Source organism: Silurus aristotelis (assembly GCF_946808225.1).
Source record: "Silurus aristotelis genome assembly, chromosome: 3".
NCBI classification, from domain to species: Eukaryota; Metazoa; Chordata; class Actinopteri; order Siluriformes; family Siluridae; genus Silurus; species Silurus aristotelis.
Window position 1 is genome coordinate 27893248 of NC_139576.1, and position 24694 is coordinate 27917941.

At 36.2% G+C, this 24694-nt stretch overlaps 1 protein-coding gene and 1 long non-coding RNA gene across 5 annotated transcripts in view; one reads left to right on the plus strand and one right to left on the minus strand.

Annotated features, from left to right (window-relative positions):
* The first annotated feature begins 1358 nt into the window (after positions 1–1358).
* The window catches only part of pdxka (pyridoxal (pyridoxine, vitamin B6) kinase a), a 37238-nt gene continuing 13902 nt past the window's right edge, over positions 1359–24694 (plus strand). The window contains exons 1-12 of one of the 4 annotated variants that reach the window (XM_083537812.1): positions 1359–1486; positions 2408–2541; positions 2706–2760; positions 9074–9178; positions 9530–9613; positions 10645–10679; positions 11486–11571; positions 12189–12234; positions 13953–14064; positions 16226–16362; positions 17189–17255; positions 17409–18632. In XM_083537812.1, coding sequence (XP_083393938.1) covers positions 2461–2541; positions 2706–2760; positions 9074–9178; positions 9530–9613; positions 10645–10679; positions 11486–11571; positions 12189–12234; positions 13953–14064; positions 16226–16362; positions 17189–17255; positions 17409–17521 — 921 coding nt within the window. In that variant the 5' untranslated portion in view covers positions 1359–1486; positions 2408–2460 and the 3' untranslated portion in view covers positions 17522–18632. Of the gene's footprint in view, positions 1487–2247; positions 2542–2705; positions 2761–9073; positions 9179–9529; positions 9614–10644; positions 10680–11485; positions 11572–12188; positions 12235–13952; positions 14065–16225; positions 16363–17188; positions 17256–17408; positions 18633–24694 lie in introns of those variants that run through there. The other 3 variants (XR_014532896.1, XM_083537811.1, XM_083537813.1) reach the window with 3 other exon arrangements.
* On the minus strand, positions 2367–10972 carry LOC310724119. Its single transcript, XR_014532957.1, has 2 exons — positions 8635–10972; positions 2367–5198 (listed from the first exon to the last, which is right to left on the minus strand). It is a non-coding gene; the product is annotated as an uncharacterized lncRNA (long non-coding RNA).

Genomic DNA, 24694 nt, shown 5'->3' on the forward strand with positions numbered 1-24694 from the left:
TCAATGCTGAAAGGTATATCCAAGTTCTAGAACAACATATGCTCCCTTCCAAACGTCGTCTCTTTCAGGGAAGACCTTGCATGTTCCAACATGACAATGCCAGACCAAATACTGCATCAATTACAACATCATGGCTGCGTAGAAGAAGGATCCGGGTACTGAAATAAAAAACCTGCAGTCCAGACCTTTCACCCATAGAAAACATTTGGCGCATCATAAAGAGGAAGATGCGACTAAGAAGACCTAAGACAGTTGAGCATCTAGAAGCCTGTATTAGACAATAATGGGACAACATTCCTATTCCTAAACTTGAGCAACTCATCAGTCCCCAGATGTTTACAGACTGTTATAAAAAAAAGAGGGGATGCCACACAGTGGTAAAAAACTTATTTTTCCCTTAAAATTATACATTTTCTCAGTTTAAATTATTTGATATGTCATCTATGTTGTATTGTGTTTAAAATATTGAAATTTGAAACTTCCACAACATTAAATTCTGTTTTTTTTTCACAATTTCTACAGTTTCCAACTTTTTTGGAATCGGGTTTGTAAAAGTAGACCTTTAACAGATTCGAATAATGTATTGCTTTTATCTGTACGATCAAAAAAGACTATTAAAGAGTAATTGAACAAAAAAGAGTAATTAAAGTTTGTTTTGCTGTTATGAGGAAAAAATGAGGAAAATGCCCCAAAACGCGTCACCGTGTTTGTCGACCCAAGAGGGATCATTGTCTGATGTGTGTAACATGGCAGATTTTGGTGCTGATTCAAGATTGGCGCATTAGTAAAACAAATGTTTACTGATTAAAAATAATTTTTCGCTGAAGCCTATTTAATTATATATATATATATATATATATATATATATATATATATATATATATATATATATATATATATAAATTTTTTTTTTTACCTAATGAACATTCATTAGGTAACTTAATTTTTAATTCCTTTTGTATTAATATATCAATTAAGTCAACCACACAAGCAGAGTAAACATGATGATGATCAGGAATGTCTCTGTTCTCAGTTATGAGGAATGTTTATGTTTTGTCAACGAGGACACTTTTTCATGTTGTAATGGTGTACACGGTTATGTAATAAATCCCAACAGTTCTAGAATGATTTAGCCCATTTTACTTTTAATAAAATATATAGAAAAAATCATTATGCTGTTATTTTTTCAGATCTAAAACAGTACATAACATTGTGTGATCATAGATGTCTTATTAATTATAGTACACCATTTATAACCTTAAGTTTCACTCCCTGTAATTTAATAAAAGTGAGTCGCTAAGTGAGCAATGTGCGCCAATAACCTCCCCGGTTACCGTGGCAACGAACCAAACAGATGAGTTCTTTTAACAGCCTTGACTTGCTCCAGCCCTCACCAAACACAGAATCAACATCATCCACGCTGTGTGACCAAATACTGTATTTCAGACTTTTCCGTTAAAGAAGTAAATGTGGCATCTATACTAAGGTAAGACTTTACCGCTTCTCTCGTGTAGACGCGCACTCGATCTCACCCAGAAAATAACACACATCTGGATACGGTACTGTAGGTAAACATTTAATGTTGAGAGTGAAAAGTTATTACCTCACTGTCACTGTCACCTAAATATCTTAACTGTTCTGTTTTAGCTAAACAAAACAAAATGCGTTGTCATTTTGCTAAAATAAACTCAAAGATTTGGATCTATCTATCTATCTATCTATCTATCTATCTATCTATCTATCTATCTATCTATCTATCTATCTATCTATCTGTCTATCTATCTATCTTTCTGTCTATCTATCTGTCTCGTGACTTTCATATATACAATGCATACAATGCAATAGTTCAGGGTTTTTGGTACGAATAATGCCATTATTGTTACAATAATTATTGGAAGTCGTGTGACAAAATAACTAATGCCACTGACCATAAGATATGAGAGGTGAGATACTTATTCTGTTTATCATCGCTTGTACATACCTGCATTGTTATATTTTCATTATTGGAATTATATTAAAAGTTCGTGTACGTAAACATGTTTTGTATTATTTCTGATCAAAGGAACTAAATGACTCAAAGATTCGTTCCTTTTGTTGAACGACATTTAAAGAACTAAGTCACTAAAACGATTATCCCTGGTGTATATGGTAAGTTCGGACTTCCTTTACTTTGGAAGCTTCTGATAGGCTGAGAGGTTACGTGGTTGTCCCGCCTCCTGCGTTGCCATTGGCTGAAGTGGCGCAGTCGCTGCAAACCGGTAGAGCTTTTATCCAAGTGTGTGGAGGAGCTGGATGAAAGCAGACGAAGAGCACTTCTATCTGTTCAGGGACTTTGCCGACATTTATCTTTGCCCACATTTTTTAAAATTCCCTTTCTTTCTCCTTTTTTTTCATTAACATTAAGCAGTGTAGGCATTTTCACAACGAGCACGGAGTGAAGAATCAGTTCTGATCTTCAACATGGACTGTAGAGTGCTGTCAATTCAGAGTCACGTGGTTAGGGGATATGTTGGAAACAAGTCAGCTACTTTTCCTTTACAGGTGAGACAATGCAATTTTAACTTGCTTTTGAACATTCACGTGGATCTCTCTGTGTGTGTGTGTGTGTGTGTGTGTGTGTGTGTGTGTGTGTGTGTGTGTGTGTGTGTGTGTGTGTGATTTAAAATGAATGGAGGAGTGACACTAATGCATGTTCCTCTTTACAGGTACTTGGCTTTGAAGTGGACTCTATTAACTCAGTCCAGTTCTCCAATCACACAGGTAACTGTACACAGTTGTACAGTAACAGGTCACTAAATCAGTGAACTCAATACTCAATAGTTCTCAGTGTGTATGGACTGTACATTTAAAAATGCTGTATGTTCACTGGTGTCAGACTAGACTGATCAGGTTAGGTGATTATTGATTTATTGAGGCAAGGTGCTGCATGATAAGCAAGTTTTAAGGGTACAAAGATTACAGCGAAGAAACAATCGAATCTGTACTAAATTGCATTTTTTTTGCATGCGCACAATAATAACAAATAATATATTTTTGTTAAAGTTAATTAGTTATGGACTGAAAACACCCAAAAGATAGAAGTCTGGGTATGGCTGTGACATATGCAGTTTTTTTATTTGGACTTTAGCCAAACGAGTGCCTCAGTGTTGTTGAGTTGTTACACTTTAACTTAAGAGAGAGAGAAAAAAGAAATGCTCTTGCAAATGCCTTTGGGTCAAAGTTCAATCAGCTTTTGTGTTTCTTTTGCTGAAAGCTAGTATAGACATGCTGAATATTAACATAGCCATATTTCTGTGTGCAGTTTATTTATTTATTTATTTATTTATTTATTTATTTATTTATTTATTTATTTATGTATTTATTTTTATGATATTGTGAGGGTAATTTAGTCTGCAGGAAATGTCTCTACACTTGTCATAAGGATTGAAAATGGACTTGTGTGATGTTCTGTGTGATCCATAGAAGCCCTATTTAACATTTGACGGTACTTAAAGGATTTACTGCTTGGTGCCAGATACTATACCACACAATTTCAAAGATCAGAACTGATTTTGTGGCACAAGAGGGACCTACACAATATTAGGCAGGTGGTTTTAATGTTATGGATGATCAGTGTGTATACAGGAAATGCTACAGATGTGAGTGGGAATAATGTAAGATGGGACTTTACTCCAGATTTGAAACGGCTGTGTGAACTTTGCTGTTTTGCTAGTGTTTGATACCAACTCCCTGCTTTGTGACCCCCTAAAACAGAGCAGGGGTCTGTTTTCACATTTCTTGTGTTTCTCAGAGCAACACAGTGTTCTCAATTATCCTAACCCCTCTTCTCCTCCTTGTTTTTTCTGATTCGGTGTTCTGGGCAATGCGCCAGGGACACTGAGTACTTGGGATGTTTCTTTGCTCTTCATGCCTTCTTTTAGTGTCCCATTGTCTTCATCCAATTCAAGTGTCACTTTCTGCTTATTAATCTCTTTCAAATGCGAGTAGGGACAGGATGGGTGAAGATGGCTTGGTAATTAGCATGTTTGTCTCACGCCTCCAGGGTTGAGGGGTTTGAATCCTGCTTATCATATTTCTGTGCTTTAGGGGTTTCCTGCAGGTACTTTGTTTCCGCCGGCCAACTTTTTTTTTTTTTTGTGAAACGGGTTTGTGAATGTGCGATTGTTCCTTTTTATGGGTTTGGCAACCTGTCCAGGGTGTCCCCCACCTTGTGCCCCAGATTCTCTGGGTTTTGATTAGGGTAAGCGGTTTAGAGAATGGATGGATGGATAGGTGCTGAATACCTAAAATTACTAAGATATTTATTTAACATGTGTTGTTTGGAGGGTGACCAATTAGGTGACCATTGAGAGCGAAGAGGACGGGGACTGGTAAACCTGGAAAAAAAATATTGGGTTGTGGCCAGCAACGGTTAATATGTAAAATGCCATCTGTATGATAAATATAAATTCCACATCTCACCTAAGGTCAAATACGTTGGGTTTGCTTTATAATTTTGAATTATGCAAATTGGTTAATGTGGAGATTTTGATTAAAGTGTGTTGGAGGCCTGGCATTGCAGTGTGGTTGAGATCAGGGTTCTGTGCAGGACTTATTAAGTATCTGTTTATTTTGTTGGTGCTCTTTTGCAAGACCTTTTTTTGTTGCAGCTGTTGCACATTTGTCAAGGTTACATTCGGACACATACTGTATCACTGTTACCATCTGTGCATAAATACACAGTTGTTGAAATATTTATATATATGTATAAATCACGTTTAACATTAAACTTGCTTTAATTCATTTAAGAACAGACTGGGCTTAAGCTGTAGCCACATGATTAATCTGTGGAAATGTCTGACTGAGAGTTTATCTCATACCAGTAGTGTTCATTCAATTGCTACACTTCTTCCTTCTTTCCTTCCCTTTTTTCCGAGTTACACAGTAGCTTGTACTTTAGCTAAGCAGATTAAAGCAAATGTGTACACCTCAGCTCTTTCTCTCTTTCTATTGAAATAAATAGTTATAAAAGGGTGTAGAGGACTTGTAGAAAGCACCTTTTTGTGAACTTTTCACTTCCATGTGTACCAAATGTTTGCAAATGATGGATGTCGCATTGCGAACGATTGACGCATTCCGGACAAGTAACTCTTTCAGAATAGTGCAGAATTTTTGATTATTCATTAGACCTTGCATTTTTATAGTCTACAAGTCCACTACTGATCCAGAAATAATCTTATTGCAGTTAAAACTGAAAAATGCCAGATAAACAAACACAACAAAGTTCTAAAGTTCGGTCTTTTAAACATTAGATCACTTGCACCCAAAGCACTGATTGTAAATGAGATGATCACAGATAATAATCTCGATGCACTCTGTCTCACTGAGACCTGGATTAAACCAGGTGATTATATGGGTCTAAACGAGTCGACACCGTCAGGATATGTTTATAAGCATGAGCCCCGTCAGACTGGTCGTGGGGGGGGTGTAGGAACCATTTATAGTGCTTCTCTTAATGTTAGTCAGAGATTAGGATTCAGCTTTAAATCATTTGAAGTGCTCGTTCTTAAAATTGCACTTTCAGAGATGCATAGAAAACTCGCTCTGGTCACCGTGTACAGACCCCCAGGACCCTACGCTGATTTTCTTCATGAGTTTGCTTGTTTTCTCTCAGACCTCCTGATCAGCTTTGATAAAGTGCTGCTTGTAGGAGATTTTAATATTCATGTAGATGATGAAAACGATGCCCTAGGATTATCATTTGTCGATTTACTAAACTCTTTTGGAGTTAAACAAAACGTCACCAGACCAACTCACCGTTTTAACCACACACTAGACTTAATAATATCCCACGGAGCAGACGTCACTGATATAGATATTTTACCCCAGAGTGATGACATCACTGACCATTACCTCATACTGTACACACTACCGGTAGAGCAGATTAACCGTGTTTCACCACGTTATCGACCTGGTAGGACTATTATTCCAACCACTAAGGACAGATTCATAAATAACCTGCCTGATTTATCTCAGTTTCACATTAAACCCATAAATGCTGATCATCTTGATGAGATGGCGAACAACATAGACCTTATCCTCACTAGCACTTTAGACACTGTTGCCCCCATCCGGTTAAAAAAGGTTCGAGAACAAGCACCTGCACCTTGGTATAATAGTCATACGCATGCCCTAAAGAGAACAACACGTAATCTGGAGAGAAAATGGAGGAAAACTAAATTGGAGGTATTTAGAATAGCGTATAAAGACAGTATGCTTAGCTACAGACAGGCGCTAAAAGCTGCTAGAGCTAAACACCTGAGCAAACTCATAGAAAATAACAAAAACAATCCCAGGTTCCTTTTCAGTACAGTCGCTAAATTAACAACAAATCAGGGATCTGAAAAATGTGTTCCATCACAGTTTAGTAGTGAAGACTTTATGAATTTCTTCACTGAAAAAATAGATAACATTCGAAAAACAATTGTGGCAGTTCAACCTCTGACAGCATCTCCCGACACAATCGTACTTACAACCCCACAACTACACTGTTTTACATGTATAGGACAGGAAGAGCTGTATGATGCTATTATGAAAGCTAAATCAACAACATGTCAGTTAGATCCAATTCCCACTAAACTACTGAAGGAAGTGTTATATACAGCTGGTGAGCCTCTTTTAAATATTATTAACTCCTCACTATCGTTAGGTCATGTCCCTAAATCCCTCAAGTTAGCAGTTATTAAGCCCCTCATTAAAAAACCTAATCTGGATCCAAACACGCTATCGAATTACAGACCAATTTCAAATCTCCCATTTATGTCTAAGATTTTAGAAAAGATTGTCGCTGCCCAGCTATGTAACCACTTGCAGGAGAACAATATCTTTGAAGAGTTTCAGTCAGGTTTTAGGCCCCATCATAGCACAGAAACTGCTCTAGTTAAAATCACTAACGACCTGTTTTTAGCTTCAGACCAAGGCTACATCTCCCTATTAGTTTTACTAGATCTTAGTGCTGCGTTCGACACTATAGATCATGATCTTCTCCTCGATCGCTTACAGAATTACATCGGTATTCAGGGACAGGCATTAAGCTGGTTTAAATCCTACCTGTCCAATCGTTACCATTTCGTAGATTTAAATGGAGAGCTATCCAGGATAATGCTAGTAAATTATGGCGTGCCACAAGGGTCAGTTCTGGGACCCCTGCTTTTTACAATATACATGCTTCCATTAGGAAATATTATTAGAAGGCATGGAATTAGCTTCCATTGTTATGCTGATGATACCCAGCTATATATTTCATCCAAACCAGGCGATACAGCTCAATTAGCTCGCATAACTGAGTGTGTTGAAGAAATAAGAGATTGGATGACCCATAACTTTCTGCTATTAAATCCTGATAAAACGGAGATTTTGCTCATCGGCCCAAAAAATAGTACACAGAAGCTCCAGCATCTCAGCCTGCATTTAGACGGTTGTTCTGTAACTACTAGTTCAACGGTAAAAGACCTGGGAGTTATTTTAGACAGCAACTTATCTTTTAAAAATCACATCAATCAAGTTACAAAAACAGCCTTCTTTCACCTTAGAAATATTTCTAAGCTAAGAAATATGTTATCTATATCTGATGCAGAGAAGCTCGTCCATGCGTTTATGACCTCTAGAATAGACTACTGTAATGCATTACTAGGTGGATGTCCTGCATCATTAATAAACAAGCTTCAGTTAGTTCAGAATGCCGCAGCAAGAGTTCTTACTAGGTCAAGAAAATACGATCATATAACCCCAATCTTATCGTCCCTACATTGGCTTCCTATTAAGTTTCGAATAGACTACAAACTACTGCTACTCACTTATAAAGCACTAAATGGTTTGGCTCCCATGTATCTATCCAGTCTCTTAACACGCTACAATCCGTCACGCTCCCTGAGATCTCAAAACTCTGGGCTTCTAGTAGTTCCTAGAATAGCAAAGTCCACTAAAGGCGGTAGAGCATTTTCACATTTAGCTCCTAAACTCTGGAATAGTCTTCCTGACAGTGTTCGGGGTTCAGATACACTCTCCCAGTTTAAGTGTAGATTAAAAACATATCTTTTTAGCAAAGCCTACACATAACACACATCACACACATCACATCACAACCTTGTGCTCCAGAACATCTGATCACATGCACATTATCAACTTGTGCTGTTAATATCATGAACAGCAGCTACGCTAATTCCTCTCCACTGCTTCTCTTTCTCTCCCCATCCCGAGGCATCCTGAGGTTTGGCCAGCTCCAGTCACGTCCCACCTCGTGAAGATTATGGACCTATGGATGATCATGGAGAAGTAGATGCCGAGTGTTTAAAGGCCCTGGCATGGAGAAGCTGATGCTGGATCTATGATGATCACAAATTGTTCTGTATTGTTGAAAGATTTATGACCAAACTTTTGATGTCACCCATATGAGGATGGGTTCCCCTTTGAGTCTGGTTCCTCTCAAGGTTTCTTCCTCATATCATCTAAGGGAGTTTTTCCTTGCCACTGTCGCCACGGCTGCTCATCAGGGACAAACGCACACCATTCACCTTCACTGTTGTTTTCTGTAAAGCTGCTTTGAGACAATGTCTGTTGTGAAAAGCGCTATACAAATAAACTTGACTTGACTACTGTTTCAGAACCCAAAATCTAACATTTTTATTTCATGATGTGGTATTCGGTTAAAAGCTACTCAGGAATGGTTTAAGGAACATGACAAAGTGCTCAAGCTGTTGACTTGACCTTTACATTTCCTAGATCTCAATCCAACTGAGTATCTGTGATGTTCTGGACCTTACAGTTTAAAGGATTTAATCTGCTGCTTGGTTCCAGATGCCACACCACACAGTTTTAGAGGTGAAATCTCCTTTGGTGGCAGAAGAGGGACCTACACAATATTAGGCAGGCGGTTTTAATGTTATGGTTGAACAGTGTGTATACAAGGAATGCTACAAATGTTAGGACTTTTCTCCAGAGTAGGATCTATAGGCTAGCTAGTACAGATTGTCTTTAGGTGTAGGAAATTCTGTGCTTAACATCTTCTGTTTGTCTGTCCCTCTTTAATCTCTAGGCTACAAGCACTGGAAAGGACAAGTGCTGACTGCAGATGAGCTACAGGTCCTTTATGAAGGGATTAAACTCAACAAAGTCAACCATTATGACTATGTACTAACAGGTACATGAATTCAATGACACCATAATTCAGCTGTGATAGAATAAACAAACTAACAGACTCAGAAATAAACAGATTTCATAATTATACAGGAAAACAGGTCTTAATTGCTTAAACTATTGAGTAACATATTGAACAGGTGAAGGAATTACCAGAATATAAAACTGGTCAATTAAAAAACAAAACATGCCTTGCTATAGAAACTGTAATGCAAAGTACGGAGGGTGATATTATGATTTTGCTAAAGTCCTAAACACTTCCTAAAATGCCACTGTGACCATAAACACTGCAGGAGTTATCACTCATTTAGATAGCTTTGTTCTTGTCTGTATTAAAATCTCTTCTTTTGATTAGGTTACTCCAGGGATGTGTCTTTCCTGGAGATGGTGGTGGACATTGTACAGGAACTGAAGACTGCCAACACGAATCTTGTATATGGTAAGGGACCAAAATGTTCCAGGTTTCATATGTTTTTTTTTTTTAATATGAGAAACGGCTATCAGGATTCTTATATTTTTCTTCTTTTGGTCTCTCACATAAAAAAAAAAAAAAAAAACTTGGACTGTTCTGATTTGTCTTGTATTATATGTATTCATATATATGTATGAGTATAAAATTGTCTTTAAATCTTTAACAGGAGAGACATGTTTTTTAGTGATGGTAATATGAAACAAGAATAATTTTCTCCTTACTGAAAACTGACTATCAGATGTAACTAGACCGAAGCTTCTGTGTGTTATAAGCAAAAGGCAGTGTATTCCAGTACTTTAAAAAAGCACTTTGATGTTCTTTTTTTTTTTTTTAACAAAACAGTGGCAAATGTTATGCTAAATACCTATGGTAATGTTAATGCTAAATACCTATGGAATAGATAACATTTATTAAGAGTGAATTAACAGACAGGACTAAACCTAGCCATTTACACTGAACCAACTCTAGTCCATCATTATTACTTTATGGGCAAGGCTCATGTGGGTTGATCTGAATTGTTAATTATGTGAGGGTATTACTATGTGCTTGAATGTTGCGATTTTGCTAGTGAGATTTGATTACAAAACATTTCCATACATAGAAAAACTTTATATCTCTATATCTCCAGTTTTATTACTTTGCTACAGTAAAGCTTAAACTATCTAACTCACATAAACTACTGATTTAATTCAATAATTCATCCAAAGCAGTCATATGGCTTTTGGGAGTCTATGTGAGGCTATCAGTAGTAGCATTGAGTGAATCAGAAGGACTGATCAGGCAGGCCCAGGGTTTAGAGAGATCCAGAGAGATCAGAGAGATCAGAGAGATCGGAGAGATCAGGGAGATCAGAAAGATCGAGAGAGAGAGAGAGAGAGAGAGAGAGAGAGAGAGATATTTTACATTGTGAGAAAGGTAAAAGTAGTGAGGATGGGTATTTGTGAAAGCTACCGGGGATGAGTGAGTTAATGCTTTGATGTGCTTCTGTTGTTTTTCAGTATGTGATCCAGTCATGGGAGATAATGGATCAATGGTGAGTAACCTAGGGAGCCATTTCATTAATTATACTAATGTAGATTTTGTTATTCAAACACTTAAAAAAAATAAAATAAATAATAATAATTATTCACTGCAAAGCATCCTGTGCTTTATATTTATTTATATACTTTTAGTTTACAGCAAAACTGCTGTAAACTGTATGTAAAACTATGTTTTTAACCCAACATTATAGTTTCCTGGTATTGTTCAGGAAAACATTGTACACTATTTATCATATGCATTAAATTAGCAAAACAAAATAATAAAAAAACAAGCACAAAAAACAAGGTAATTAATTAAAGTCAACAAAAAACTAGATAAATATTAATTTATCTGTTTAATCTTCAGTAAATGCTTTAACCTGTTCAAAACTGGATCAAAATCCTATTCTGAGAATCCACAAGTCAGGAATCCTCCCTGGAGTTTTATTGTATAAAATCTAGCGCACAGTAAAATATCACTTTCAGCATTTACTCACACAGTGTTGTGCTGATTAGTGTTTATTACTGTGAAATCTTCACTGTGTTGTGTACAATCGTAGAGGGTTTTGTAATGCCTTGCGTCTTGTGAGCCAGCTGAACCATAAGTTGACATCTCGGAGAAAGAAGACAGTTCTCTTTTGTCCTTTTTTCTCTTTTCCTTGCATCCATTTTTTTTTATTCTCAGCAAAAAGAGTTCAAATGCAAAGAAAGGATTCAGATGCATTTCAAAATATTAGAATAGAATGAGTTAATTTAAGTAGAAGTTTAAGAGAAAACAAACGCTTACCAGCACTCTGTTGTTTCCTTTTCCTGTTTGTAGTACGTTCCAGAAGCCCTGCTTCCTGTCTACAGGGACAAAGTGGTGCCAGTGTCCGACATCATTACACCAAACCACTTTGAGGCAGAGTGAGTGTACATATCTGATTTTTAGACTCAGGAGCTTGAACACCAGACAAGGGCTTGGTGATTTATTGCTTTAATATTGATATCATAATAAATTATGTTTTTGATACACTATTCTGAAATATTGTATGTACAGATGGTCCCTGAGTTACAATGGCTTGACTTTTCGATCTTGTGATTTTTCGATCTTGTGATTACGATAGCGTTTCGACAAAATTGTAAAAATATTTAGCATATATTTATAAAATATTTTGGACGCACAGATGGGAAAGACTGTCGCAGTCACAGTACCATCTTCGACTTGATGTTACAAAACTGCCTCACGCCCACAATCAAACATGGATTTGAAAGATTAATGACTTGATGATAAACAGTTGGCTGGAATGATCTGCCCAGTCACCGCACCTAAATGCTATTGAACTTTTGGGATGAACTGGATCACAAAGTGAGAGGAATCTAGTGAAGAACATCATGGACGGACGGACGGACGGACGGACGGACGGACGGACGGACAGACAGACAGACAGACAGATAAATAGATAGATAGATATTCTTTTTTTATTGGGTGCAGACATAAAATGATAACACAGTTTCTAATGAATATTTTTTTTTCCCGAAAGGCTCCTGACAGGAAAAAAAATTTGTACAGAAAAAGATGCAATTGAGGTAAGTCTCTGTCCAGTATTTTAATATCAAGTTCAAGTTTATTTCAATAGTGCTTTTCAAGCAAACAAGTGGACATTGACATCTTGGACATCTAAAAGCAGCTTTACAAAACTTAACTTTTAAATCTATCAATTAATATCATAAAGGTGTACTTCCATGCTGTGATTTGGGCTTCAATACACCTCAATGTGAAATGCTAATCAAGTAAATATTTGCTATTGGATTTTTTAACCCCAATGCTGAAGACTTACTGACATGGTCTACTGATCCTGATTCTGGACTCCTTTCTCTAAAGACCAGACATTTTAACCATCATTTCCACACAATTTGATTCCTAATCACACTGTCAGGCATCATCAAAAAAAGTTTTTTTTTTAGTTTGTTTCCTTATTTAGTTTCAGGGAGTTTACTGAAAGTGCCATACAGATGAATTATTTTAACATTTATATGGTCAAATAAATCTGTATTAAAACCTGTATTTTCTATGACATTAGTTTAAAATACAGTTGACTCAGTCTATGTTTGTACAAATGCAATAATGTGTTGGCTATGGTAATTATAAACTTGGGAGCATAGTGTGTCTTTGTGTATGTCTATATATATATATAGTGGAACCCACTTATCTCCACCTCGGTTAACTCGACAACCCTATTAAGTCGACGTTTTTGAAGTGGAACCGCCAAATTCTCGCTTATTCTTAGCATTTTTTATCGGTTATGTCGACTTTTTTATGTCGCCGAACCCTGATATCTCGAGCACAAGGGGGGGGTGCGCTTTGGGAAGAAAAGATCAGCCGTTGAGAGAGTGCCGGTGGGAAGACACGCACCGGGATACGCATGAGCGATAACAACGACCGCCGTGAACCAACATATACCAACAAAAACGGACAGTGAGAGTGTGGAAGTTTAAATAGGAGCTGGTGATGATGATAAACGAGCACCATATGTGCGTGATTGAAGCCGGGAGCTTCAGAGAAAGCGGCCGAGAAAACACCTGAAACGCTGAAGGGGGTGTGGCAGGGGGATTCCTGACAGTTAACAAACATGTTTGTACATTTTTATAGCATGCCTTCATCAAACATATCGCAGCGACGCTGTTGTGTAAAAAAACCCTCCAAAAACACGTGCATGCACATTCTCATTTATTAACGCACATCATGTACATAAAGAAATTTCAAGCACGTTAATATATTGCCGCCATATTGATTTTCGTTTATCTCGATCATCGGTTATCTCGATGTTTTTTGGCAACCCCCTAGGACATCGACATAACCGGGTTCCACTGTATATATATATAAGTGCTGCACATATATGTATAAGCAGTTTACTCAAAATACATTGTTTTAAATGTGTTCTATAAATAAAGTTTCCTTAATGACCTGCTAAGTTTGGAATTAAAGACTATCATTGGTAAGTGTGTTGGACTTAGTAAACAATTATATTCTATAATGGCAAGAATAACTATTGTGAATAACAGTTTTCCCTTTAAGGTTCTTATTGTCACTTTAGAATAAACTGTAGACATGCCCATATGTAATGTTTTCATCAGCTCATAATTAAACTCATAAGAAGTTGAATTAGGTGTACTGGGAGCAACATAAGCAGTAATGTGGGTAGATTGTGATATTCTGATTTGGTACAGGTCAGGTAATAATATTTTAAGGAAGAGATAACTGAAATATTGTTGTATAAATGTCTGTGGTTGTTCCTCTCATGTAGGCAATGGATCTGCTGCATGCTGTGGGTCCTGACACTGTGGTCATCACTAGTTCAGACCTTCTCTCTCCTCTGGGAGATCAATATCTAGTGGCACTGGGGAGCCAGACAACAGGTGTGTATTCATAGTCTAGAAATTTGTTAGGAAGTTACATAAAAGAAAGTAATAAATGAGTAATGCTAATGATGGTAGAACCTGGAAAAATCTTTCTGATCCATTATTTCAAGTCCAGTATTTAGTTTCTGGTCTAATTAGCTAAATAATTAGCATAAATTAATTTAACTGTCCATAACGAGTGAAAACACAGAATGTAGGGAAAAAAAGCTGGTTCAGGTTGTTTAATGCAAACTACAAATGCTGAATGATGTGTATATTTTTTAAATACATTTATTTGTTCTCATCCTGTAATTAGTTTTGTTTACTGGTTAAATACTTTGCTTGGTTTGCATTTGAACTGAAGCCTTTTATTTGCCTGAGTATATAGTATATATCGGATGTCAGTACCTTCATTGTGAAGTATATAAAGTAAAAACTTTAATAATTGTGTTAGGGGGAAAATGGAAAGTACAATAATTTGCTTTCATAAGTGCACATACCTCGAAACCTATACTTTAGTTAAAGCAGCTTTGACTTGCTTTTACCGATCTACTTCAAAAAAGTATTTTAACACTGTCAGACTGCCAATTTCATAGGGAGTCTCAGATTTTGAACTGCTTTTGCATCCTCATAGGCCTCGTCGGGCCAGTTCACAGATCAGGACTTTGGCTTTAGTCATTCAAAACCTTGAGCTTGTTCTTCTAAAGGCATTTCTTTGTTGATTTTGAGGTGTGCTTTGAGTCATTGTCATGCTGAAGGGTAAAATTCCACTTCATTTATGTTTAAGCAGATGATTTAAGCTTTAACTGGTATTTGGAGCTGTTCATTGTTCCTTCCATTTTGATTACTTCCCCAGTTACAGCAGACAAAAAAGCAATGTTGCTGCAGGACTCTTTGAGCTTCCCTCACCAGTTTTTACCTGATCTTCTCATAAATTTTAGACTACATTCTGTTCTTAATAATGTCACTGTTATGCCAAACCACATTACAGAACCCTCTCCTGATTCAACAATAAAATCCTTTACAAGATTTTCTAATTGAATGTTGCTGAGAAAACTCTTTAAGAACTGCAGCACATTTGGGTTTAATCAGTCATGGCAGGTTTATATTTTTTTGTATTAAACATGTTTGAACGTGATTGTTTTTTTTTTGGGGCGTTTTCTTTTTTTCCACCTAAAACATTTCTAGTTGTTTGTCGTTTGAATTGTATAGGTTACAGTTTTACAATTAAGGTGAAAAATCTTTTTTCTTCCTTTAAGCCAATTTATCACGGTTGTGTCGATAATTTATATCTTATATCAAGTATATGAAACTGTTATGGGATTAGATACTGCTGATCCTCACTAGCAACTTTTTCTCAGCATATCTAAGCCACAGACTTAAGTTTGGGACTGATAAAGCTAAATGTAAGTGTGAAGTATAGATTTGGTGAATGTACAGATTTGTAAGTAAATTGTTGTTCGGTCAGAAAGCATTTTTAAATTGTATATTATATACTTTTGTTAGTAGTAAAACCTGTGAGTGGTATGAAAGAGAAATTACAGTGAGGTGTTGTGGGTATGATCTCATAAGCATAAGGGTATCCAGTATAATTCCAGCTTTGTTTCTGGATCAAAGCATTGTGACAGTTAAACATATTTAAACATTTTTATATTTATTTAAATATAAATTACCATTAAATGTTTATTAAACAGAAGGGTAATGTGTATGTGCAATGTGTATGTGCAACTTTTATACTTGTGGGGGTTACATTCTATGCAAAAAAGTACCATTGAATAGTACCGTGGGCAACAGTCTTTTTTTTTTTTTTTTTTTAATAAACAAAAAACCTACACTTCAAGATCTGATCCAGCAACCTCGTTAAAGTCTAGTGGACATATACTGCATATAAACTTTTATTCCGGCAATATTTGTAAATAGAAATAATAAATTGTATTGTACGTGACTGTTGATTTAAAGACATATTTTGAAAAGTGTATGTATGTATGAATAAATGTATGTATGTATGTATGTGTGTGTATAGATTTCTTAATTAAACGTAACACTATTAACAGTTTATTAACTAAAGCCAGTGGCCACTTTTCAGATGTAAAATGGATTCCTATGAAGCATACAGGTTTTTGTTTTTACACATTGCCTGTGGCAAACTCTGACATGTTTGTCTATGATTGTGTTTTAGTGAATGCAGATGGCAGTAAAGAGACAAAACGAATCCGAATGGACATTCCCAAAGTAGATGCTGTGTTTGTGGGCACTGGTGATCTGTTTGCTGCTATGCTGCTGGCATGGACACACAACCACCCTAATGACCTTAAAGTATGAGTCAATCTAAATACAACATGTTCTGCTTATTATGTTACCTGATTAGTAATAGTCAAAACTGCATGTTCTGATTCACCGACATAAACAATAATGTCATTTTCTTTAATGATGCTTCCTTGTTTTATGTCTTTCGATGAGCATCTTTGTCTGGAAAAAAAAAGGAGTCACTGTACACACTATCGATGTAGTTTGTACTGGCTCCAGTTCAGCCAGTGCACAGTGCCATTGTCATGCACAGTGCCATTGTCATGCTCGAACAGTTTTGACTCTTCTAGTTCAATTAAAGGAAGAATTTAATGCTTCTGCATCCAAATAAATTCTGTGCAATTGTGTGGCAGTAGTTTGAGGAAGAACCACATACGGCATAAAAAGTCAGGTGTCCAAATATTTTGCACATACAGTGTACATTCTGATTTCCGTACAGCTGATAGCATATTGTTTATTTTAATAGTGTGTAGAGTGAATTTGAGCTCATATCACCATTGCTTTAGAAACACTGCATTTGAATCTCTGTAGATGATCTTTAGATCTTTAGATGATTCAATCCCTAGATTTCCGTACAGCAGAGTCCCTGACTATCTTCAAGCAAAGATTGAAGACCTACCTCTTCCTGAAACACTTTCCAAGTTTGCTTTGTAGAATTCAAGAGTTATATTTATATTAAGTTTGTAATCTGGATTACCAGTGTAGATTTATTCATTGCAATAGAACTCAAAGCACTTTTGTACGTCGCTCTGGATAAGGGCATCTGCTAAATGCCGCAAATGTAAATGTAAATCTTTAACTGCAAAAATCATGCTTATGTTTTGTTTTTTAACAGAAAGCCTGTGAGAAGACTGTTTCTGTGATGCAGCATGTCATTAAAAGGACTATTACCTATGCCAGGGGTAAAACCAAATCTTATATTGCCATAAGGCTGTGACTAAAAAGGCACTCGGCTATTGATGTTGGATGTGACCGAAACAGAATATTATGTCTGCATATTGTTGCCAGTAAACACATAATGTTAACCGAAAAACTTCTCTCATTTTCTTCATCAGAGGCAGCTGGTCCTGACCGGAGACCAAGTCCTGCAGAGCTAGAGCTGAGAATGGTGCAGAGTAAAGCAGACATTGAGGATCCAGAAATAACAGTCAATGCTGTGGTCCTGTAGGGTTTCACTTCCAATTTAATTTAGACTGCCTTATGCTCATACATGCAATAACAATCTTGCTTCAGAGGACACAATGTCATTAATGTGTAGAGCAGGAACGACTTGTGAATGAATGAATGAATGAATGGCTTGCTGACTGACTGTGACTGAACCACACATCTAAAATCATTACGAGATAATAACCAAATACTAACTTTATGCAATGTTAAAATTTATCTTGGATTTCAGTACTGTATAGAGATGGAGATGTGCTGCTTGTAACGTTCTAGACACTGATCATGTTGTATGCTGCTAGAATGGGATTTTTTTCCCCAAGTATAATGGAATTGAGAGACAGCTACTATAATACATTCACAATTACTTTCTCACTGTAAACGAGACGACAGGTTAACATCACTACCTGATTGGAGTAGGACATGATTGCTTATAATGTCTAATGCCTGAGCACATTCATATTAATCTCAATGTACACAAGTTAAATCCATGTAACTTCTATATTCCACACAGTTGTTGATTTTTTTTGTTTTTCATTCAACATGAATGATCTAATATTTATCTAATAATGTTAGTTGAATTATTAGGAAAGTATCATATCAAGTGGCTTTTTTATGTAATCAAACCAGCCAGTATTAAAGTGTCTTAAATAAAAATTATAGATGTAAAGTTTTAAAAACAAAACTTGCTTTTTAATGAGGACCAGCAGTTATCTTCATCCGAACATGATATGATAATGATTTGATGATTTTTATTGAGAGCCAATTTTCATTCTGTATAATAAATGTTGCACTTCTTCTGAGTTAGATTGCTGTGTGAAAGCTGCTTTTTTTTTTTTTTTTTTAAACCACATACTGCAAAAGTATAATGTAAAAGTTATTTTGTAAACTGTTTTTGCCTCAATTTGGTAATGTTACATAACCCACTTAACCATTTCCTGAATCTTTAATGCTTCTCACGAAGCTACACATTTGATGATCACGTGGAGATTTGTAATCAAATATAAATGTAACTGTACCTCGGGACCTGTAAATGCTGCAGTCTATTAAAAAAAAATGTACAAGAAAGAATTGTCCAATTTACAATACAGCAGTAAAAATAAACTAATCTTTTTTGTGGGGGGAGTGGTGGCTCCAGCGGTTAAGGCGCTGGGTTGCCGATCGGAAGGTCTGGGGTTCAAGCCCCGGTATCGCCAAGCTGCCACTCTTGGGCCCTTGAGCAAGGCCCTTAATCCTCTATGCTCTGGGGGTCCCTTACGAGGGAAATATCAAGGTCCGTGATGTCGGAGTGACGTGGGGCCGCCTTCCCGTGGGCTCACCACCCGCAGGAGGGACCGTAAGGGACGGTGCTGTGAGGATTGGGCAGCAGTCGAAGGCGGGGGCCTGCTTAGACTGCTGCCCCCGCGACCTGAATTACGGATAAGCGGGAGAAAATGAATGAATAATCTTTTTTGTAATCACATGAACTGTGTTTTATTTACAGATCGAACAGATGAATGTTGTGTACAGCAAATAAAGATGATGAAATTTATGAGATTATGTTAATTAGAAATATATTTTATTATTCCTGTGAGGTTAGCAATAAAAGCAGTTTATCGCCTGATTTACATGGAGATCATTTGACTCATAAGGGTGAAGGAATATTTTTAATTGAAAAGTTAGAATGCAGTTTTGAAAATGCAGTTAAAGATTTGTAACTAACATTTGTGAGAGTGGAAAATGGTATTCACCCTCTATATGTGAAATGCCACTTTGTGTAATGCCACCCGTTGTTATATTGCGTTTTTGTATAGTATTGATGGTTTCTCTAATTGTGATGTGATAGTGGTGGTATTAAAAAGTGGATTAAGTCAGGTACGCAATGAAAGAGATAGGTTGATGTGCTGAAAATGGCTCACAATTAGAAGAAAAAATATTGATGTCACCCAATAGATTAAAACTAAAGGAATAAGTCTGGTTTCAAAATGGAAAAAGAAGGAAGTACAGATATTTGTGTAAAAAAATTTAATGAGTGATAACAAGAGTTTGCTCCAAAAAAACAGTTTAGTATAGTACTGCTTCTGTACCAAAAAAAAATCTACTTAAGTACAATAACGAAGTATTTGTACTTCATTACTTTCCACTAATTTATATCTGTAAAAAACTGAACTGTTAAGTATTTCTGTAAAAAAAATATATAAATATTTTAATATTAAATATTTTATTAATAAACTAGAATAAAACTCGAACTAAACTCTAAGCTATATCTGATATGATTCACTTTTACAGAGCACTGAACTAGGAGGATCATTAGTTGAGATTCTTCATACCAAATACAGAAGAATTTCAGAATAATATACTTCAACATAAAATTGCAGCTGAATATTTCAAAATTTAAAGTAAATAACAGAGTCAAAAGTTTCAAGGAATCCACTGAAATCTCAAGATTCTTTGCACAAGGGACAAGGGTGAAAATCAATATTGAACGCCTGTGATCTTCAGGCCCTCAGGCAGCACTGCATTTAAAACACTCATGATTCTGTAATGAAAATCAGCTATGGAGGAACTGCACACAGCTATCAACAAACAACAGTCTGCACATCCCAAAGTTGCTGGAGACTTCAAGCTACTGTGAAACGTTCTGGGGACGTCCTCTGAATGTTTAATGCATATAAATAAAACTTTTTATTTAATAAAGACTTTTATTTTGAAAGGTCTTTTTTTGCCCGTTAACGAACGAAACATTCAGCGATTTAAAGTGTGTGTGTGTGTGTGTGTGTGTGTGTGTGTGTGTGTGTGTGTGTGTGTGTGTGTGTGTGTGTGTTTGTTTCAGCACCTGTCACTCTGGATCCCAACACTGTTCATCCTGAACTCAGTGTATCTGATGATCTGACCAGTGCGAGATTCAGTGATGAGGAACAGAATCTTCCTGATGTTCCAGAGAGATTTGATGAATTTTGCTGTATTCTGGGTTCTGAGGGCTTTAACTCAGGAACACACTGCTGGGATGTTGAAGTTGGAGACTGTACTAGATGGTTATTGGGTGTGATGACAGAATCTGCTGAGAGGAAGGGGAATGTGTTCTCCAGAAGTGGAATCTGGTGTCTGTGGTATTATAATGGTAAATATGGAGCACGTTCTACACCACAAACATGGACTCTGCTCTCAGTAGCACAGAAACTCCAGAGGATCAGAGTGAAGTTGGACTGGGAAAGAGGAAATCTGTCCTTCTCTAATCCTGTCACTAACACACACATTCACACTTTCACACACACATTTACTGATAAATTACTGCCATTACTAAGTGTTTATGGTAAAGAACCTCCTCTAAAGATCCTCCCAGTTCAGTTCTCTGTAAAAGTGAATCAGATCATTTAGAGCCGAGTTTTATTCCAGATTATTAATGAAATATTGCAGATTAAAAGATTAATATTATTTCTGAAAGTGTGTTTAATAAAGGAACTAAACAGTTTATTGTAAAAATAAAAACTGTGTTGTGTATCAGGATTATGTAGTTTTGAGTTTGTTACCCAGCAGTGTTATTTGTAAATAAATAAATAAAAACGATTATTCTATATATTGTAATTTATTGCTAAAAATAATTTAGTACTCAGACTTTTGCAGATTATAAGTTGCTTAAGATTCTTCCAGAATTTATTAGTAATGTGGTTGTTATTAATTGTGGATAATTAATTTTACAGGATGCAGTTACACCTGGACTGTTTAAATGCATTTTTATTGGACTCTCACTGACTTTCGCTCAGTATTTATCTCACATTACATCTAAAATTGGACTTAAATATGCATTAATATTTTATTAAGTTGTATTTTATCAATGATATAATAGATTATTATATCATCATAGCCAATTTGAGTAAAATAGTAAAATAAATAGTAAACAGTTAATTTTTTTACAGATGTGTTATTTTGTTTTACCTTAGATCAATTTATCTAAAACATGAATATATCTTGAAATTTTAATTGGATTAGATGAAATGAAATTGATTTTGAGATATAATTATCTACTTTAATTAAACCAAAAGTTATGAAATTAAAAATAATGAGATAAAAAATATAACTTTATTAATAACTACAATTCAACTTTATGTTTAAGTTTATTTCTTTAGCGGTTTTCACAATGTACATTGTCTCAAAGCAGCTTTACAGAACTTAAAAATTAAAATGAATGATGTGTATTTATCCCTGAGGAGAAGCCTGGGGAAACTGTAGCAAGGAAAAACTCCCTTAAATGAATAAGGAAGAAACCTTGAGAGGAACCAGACACAAAAGGGGAACCCATCCTCATTGGGTGATATGAAGAGTGTGATTATAAATCTTAAAACAACACAAAACACTGGAGAGTGAGAACTAACATGAGTACTGGAGTGTGTGTGATTATGAGAAATGTCCTTTCTACAGTCTTATACAGTCAGTTGACTTCGTGGAACCAGGAGCTTCTGAGCAACTCATAAAATAGCTCAACATTTGAGATCATCATAGATCCAACACCAGCTTCTCCATGCCAGAGCCTTTATTAAAAATAAATAAATAAATAAATAAATAAATAAATAAATAAATAAATAAAAGGAACCACATTTGCATTTTTTAAGTGCAGGTTTCTACAAACAAATCAACCACCGGATAAAATCATAAGTCATAAATGTTTGATCAAATGTTGTATTTGTAATGTAAATTAAATGTATTAATTTTCATAAAATGTCCACTTTGCTGAATAATGTATCTCATCCACTAACTTCCCAGCCAACATGTCCATGTCGGCCCCACATGGGTTTTATCTGGGTTATATGGGCATCATGTGGGCATGGGGTCAGAGTGGGCACTTTGATGGGCTGAAGGTGGGCCCCAGTTAGGCAGCCCATTTTGTTTATTCAAGCGCACTGTATGGGCCACATTTGGGCTATATTTATCTATATTTCTCAAAAGAAATCTATCATTCAATAATTCGATTGATGATAAATTCAATTGATACGTTTTTTTTTGCGTGTTTTATAACATCAACAGATAAAAAAAAAATTAATATATTAACAATAACATGATATGACCTTAAAAAAAAAAAAATTGGTTGTGCAGCTAACAGAGTCTCTCATTGGCTCCTGTGTCTCTCATTGGCTCCTGTGTCTCCCGTCTTCTGATTCTGAAGAAACCGTCATCACTCACTACACTGGAGCACCTGTCCTGACCTGGATAACCTGACATCTCTGTCACGGTAAGAAATTATCTTTTGTTTTAAATTAATCACATTTTACTGTTGTTTTTATTTAATGTATACTTCTGAAAGATTGTGTGGTAATTAAGGTTACATGCACGATATAACGAAGGTAAGTGTGGAGAGTGAACTGGTTTACCTCAGAGATAAACACCTGTGGAAAACATTCTTAACGATTAGCAGATAACTAGGAAATTGTCTTCTAAAATGTGGAAATAACGACTTTTCACACCATTTTCACCCGTGTTTTCTCCATATAGTGTCCTCATAATAACAGGAGGGTGAAACAGTAAAAGCACTGTGGAGTCTCTTTCTCTTTACTAGCTTTTATAACATGTGTATATACAATACACAGAGAAGCTCTGAGGAAACTGTGACAATACTTAACATTATTTTAATGTGATTAAGGTGAAATAGGTAGAGGTGATAAAAGGATTTGCAGGACGTTTCTGTATTTAGTTGCGTTGTGAGGATTTGCAGCACGTGTTGTTTAACTGATGAAGATGTTTTATGAATTTGCTGGTGTTTTTTCTATTTGCACATGTTTTCTTCAGTTGCAGTGCATTGATCTTTCTGGTCCACTGTGATCCTAGGTGTGACTTACATCTTACAGCTGATCAGAATCATTGTTCAATCACTGGCTTTTGGCAATAGCCAAGTATTTGTTTAAGAGTCAAGTTCAGACGCAAGGTTGATATTTTAATTGTTACATTCATAAGTTTTGGACTCCATGACTGGTCCCCCGTCATAAGTTATTACTGTGCGAGGCAGAGGTGGGAACAATTCACTAATGAGATTCTAGGATATGTCTTAATTATATTGATGCATGTTTTTTTTATGTGGAGCCGATGGACAAATTTCTCTGGGACCCATTTGGGTTGCCCATGCAGGGCCCAAGTGACAGCCCATCAAAAACCCACATGGGGCCTACATGACAATGTTGGCTGGGTGTTATGCAGCGAATGAACGGAGGTGGAAGCCGGAGTACAGTTCGCTTTAATTTAATGAAGAGAGAGATACACATATACACACATGGCAGTCCTTAGAAACCCAGAGAGCAATATCCTTGGTACTCCCTGGAGGGACCACACAGTCCAGGAACGAATACACGGGAGAAAAGGAGTAATCCGAGGTGCGCTTTGGGAGAATGCGCAGCCGTAGAGCGAGTGTAGAGTCCGCCGGGAAGAAACACATACGTTTACACATGCATATACAAACAATAACGGACAGTGAGTGAGTGTGAGCGAGGGGTATATGTAGGTACCGGGGATGAGTGATTATCGAGTCCCAGGTGTGTGTAATTGAAGCCGGGAGCGGCAGAGTTAGCAGTTGTCATTGAACCTGAGAAAAACTTAAACTTAAAATAACCATAATGACGCAGTCTCCATGCTACAATAATGAAAGCAAAGTTTTTCACTGTGGGGACACTGTGTCTTTATAAGTACAATTTGACTGTATTATTTGTGTCCCCCTTCAAAAATGGCTCCTGAGAAATTTTATATTTATTGTCCCCCCTACTGTTAAATGAAATTTACGCCTATCTATCTATCTATCTATCTATCTATCTATCTATCTATCTATCTATCTATCTATCTATCTATCTATCTATCTATCTATCTATCTATCTATCTATCTATCTATCTATCTATCTATCTATCTATCTGATGTGAGGTCCAGTTAACAGCTAAAACAGGTAGAAGTAATAACTACTTTTTACTTAAGTACATGTCAGACCCAAGACTTCTTTACTTTCACTTAAGTAAAAAGATATAATCAGTACTTCAACTTTTACCCGAGTATTTTAAAACATGAGTATCTGTACTTCTACTTAAATAAAGGATGTGTGTACTTTTGCCACCTCTGGTAGTACAGAACCTCTAGAAGACCAGACTGAAGCTGGACTGAGACAGAGGAAAGCTGTCATTTTAAAAACTGTTAATATCAAAGAAATTTCTCCCTACAACAGTCTCTATA